At 29.3% G+C, this 2,817-nt stretch overlaps 1 protein-coding gene across 1 annotated transcript; it reads left to right on the top strand.

The window, feature by feature from the left end:
• The first annotated feature begins 790 nt into the window (after window positions 1-790).
• LOC132918610 (uncharacterized) lies at window positions 791-2,488 on the top strand. Its single transcript, XM_060979958.1, has 6 exons — window positions 791-929; window positions 1,155-1,617; window positions 1,688-1,744; window positions 1,810-1,950; window positions 2,199-2,350; window positions 2,424-2,488. Exons 1-6 carry the CDS (start codon window positions 791-793, stop codon window positions 2,486-2,488), a joined length of 1,017 nt encoding a protein of 338 aa, XP_060835941.1.
• The last annotated feature ends 329 nt before the right edge of the window (window positions 2,489-2,817 follow it).

Here is a 2,817-nt window from a genome sequence, read left to right on the forward strand (position 1 = left end):
GACATTTATAGTTCAGTGAACAGAAAAAACAAACTTTTTACTTACGACTTAGATTCATGAATCATGGCGTATGGATTATTAAAAATAAATTAAAAAGATTTCTTTATGTTTTAGACAACGAATAGTTTTGAATTTGAAAATTATATGAATATATGGCTATAAAATAAAATATTATGTCTATATATTTAACGTCACGTAACCATTCAAATACGAGAAGAGGTTCATTTACATTTATTTGGTTTGATATACCCGCCAAAATACAAAAGTAAACATTTAAAACAGTAAAATTGGACTGTCATTGGATGTTTGTTTATTTTTAATTTCATGCGTTTCACGTATACATTTAAAATGATTTAAATAATTCTATATAATATAAATTTGAAAAAGATTTATGCTAAATGAACGCAGCAAGTTCGGTGAGGTTTGATATTTATTTTTAGCGACATTTCAATTTTCCTGAATGACAGAGTGTACATAACCAGATGAAAAACAAACATAATTTATTTACTATTCAACCAACTATGTATCTCCGACATTCAATCAAATTTATTCATAATTAAAAATTATGCTAAGTTTTTTAACATAACTAAAATGTAAGCTAAAAAAAAACATTGCGGTAAATAATCCATTTTTAAAATAATATTTAATTGCCTATGATGAATCACCAAGGTAACAGGTGTTGTTAATGATTTAAATTATTTACAAACCGTTATCAAATTTTATTTTATTCTGAAATTTATAAAAATTTATAACATAATAATTTGATCATACATACAATCAACTCATAAAAATGTCAAAAATCATTAAAAAAAGTAATTCCATAAAAAACGTCAGTTCGACATCAAAGGCAACCCCCAATTTAGCTGACATGTTTGAATTTTATGCTCGAATAGTTAAGTTAGTAATACTTAGGAAAGATGACATGGATGGTAAGTAAAACGAAGAATAAATAATTATTTTCAACCAAAATAGTTTAACTTTGTTAAAGTGTAAGAGTTTTAAAATAATATATTTATTTTATTAGTCTAATAAAACGTAATTGCTTAATACAAATGATAATTTTTAAAAGTTATTACTATTATTATTTTTTATACTAGACATGTAATATTATGATCCTTATTTTTTTAATACTTTGGCACTCGTTTCAATGACAGCTAAGTCAAAATATTCGAGTTGGCTGAAAGCGCTGAGGAAACATTCAAACGCCACGGTTAAATACGACTACGTCAAGTTACTTGTCATGGGACTTAATCATCCAGTTCCGGTTTGCCCTTTCAACGAATACCCACCAGCCGTCATCGAACCGCTGGAAGGCGAATGGATCGCAAACGCCAGGAACATTTTCTACAACGGCGATCCGTCTTGTCGGCCGACCGTCTTAAACCCGCCAATCGTAACCGCCGTGTCGGACGATAAGCGTCAGTTTGCGGCCTATCAGGAAATACCAAACGCAGGACTTCAATGTTATTACGCTCAGTCCGACGAACCACTATATGAGTGGTTTTTCAAACACAAATCATTATCAATTCCGCCCGATAATGCTGTCCAAGCAATACCATTGGACTGGGAAAGGTCTTTAGCTGGAATTCATGTGGCACCTCCCAAAATTACTTCTAAGTATATAATATAACCATAAATATTGATATTAATAATCAATAATAATTATTTGCTATTTTTTAATTCACAGAAGAAAGACAAGCTCGTCGCTAATTAAAAAACTGTCATCGTTGAGCATTGTAGGGAGGTAAGTAAACGGCAAACATAAAAAAAGCAATTACATAAATATTTATAAAATATATTGACCCATAGTAAACTCGAAGAAAAAAGAGACTTTTGCAAAATACTTGACACATATCAAGAAATGTTCAATATAACGACGAACTTCAAGTGGAACGAAAACAGTTTATTAACAGGCGACACTATACCTGGTTCCGATTTGTGTATCGATTGGTAAATATAATTTACCATTCATTGATCGCAGTGACGTAGTGTGTTCCTGAATAATATTTTATCTTAATTTTTAAGCATAAATTAAACGAAAATTGAATAGGATTAATTCATATATTATAATGTGTACTGTGTGTTATGGAATAAAAAATACGTAAATTAGAAATACCGTTTTATTAGTCTAGCAATGAGACTGACGTATAGTTGTACATCGTGTGTAATGTTATAAATTTGATTTTTTATTTCTGCAGGTTTATTCACGAACATGAAAGAACACAATTGGACATAGACGAGGAAATGATTAGGTCGTTCGATAAACTGTATCCACATAATTTCCGTTTGTTAGTAAATCCTGTACTACTAGAAGGAATTGTTAGAAAAATGGACTGTGCTGAAGAAAATGGTATGAATTCTAAACTTATTATTTTATATTAAGTTAAAAACATTTGTCTTAAAAATATGATTTATTCTTGCAGCTAAATGTATGGATGCAGAATGTGCAAAAGTTGAAGAAGAGGATTGCAAAAACCGAGTAAGATAGTTCTATAATATTATAATAGTAGATAGACCCAAACTAATTAATGTCTTTGATATTTTATATCTGATTGTTAAACATCGTTATTATAGAAAGTAAACCCAACAACAAACAGTTTGTCCGCTATTGTTATTGAGAGGTATTTTCTATTTGAAAAAATGAATAAAATAATATTATGTAATATGTATTTTATTGCAAAATTAAGTTTTATTGACTTTTAAAAAACATTTACTGAAGGCGTATATTATAATGTATGACTATTATTATTGAAATGTCTTACTAGGCATTAGAATAATAGGCTACTATGAACAAAACATTTCCATTCGCCATCGCTG

Source organism: Rhopalosiphum padi, chromosome 1 (genome assembly GCF_020882245.1).
Source record: "Rhopalosiphum padi isolate XX-2018 chromosome 1, ASM2088224v1, whole genome shotgun sequence".
Taxonomy (NCBI): Eukaryota; Metazoa; Arthropoda; class Insecta; order Hemiptera; family Aphididae; genus Rhopalosiphum; species Rhopalosiphum padi.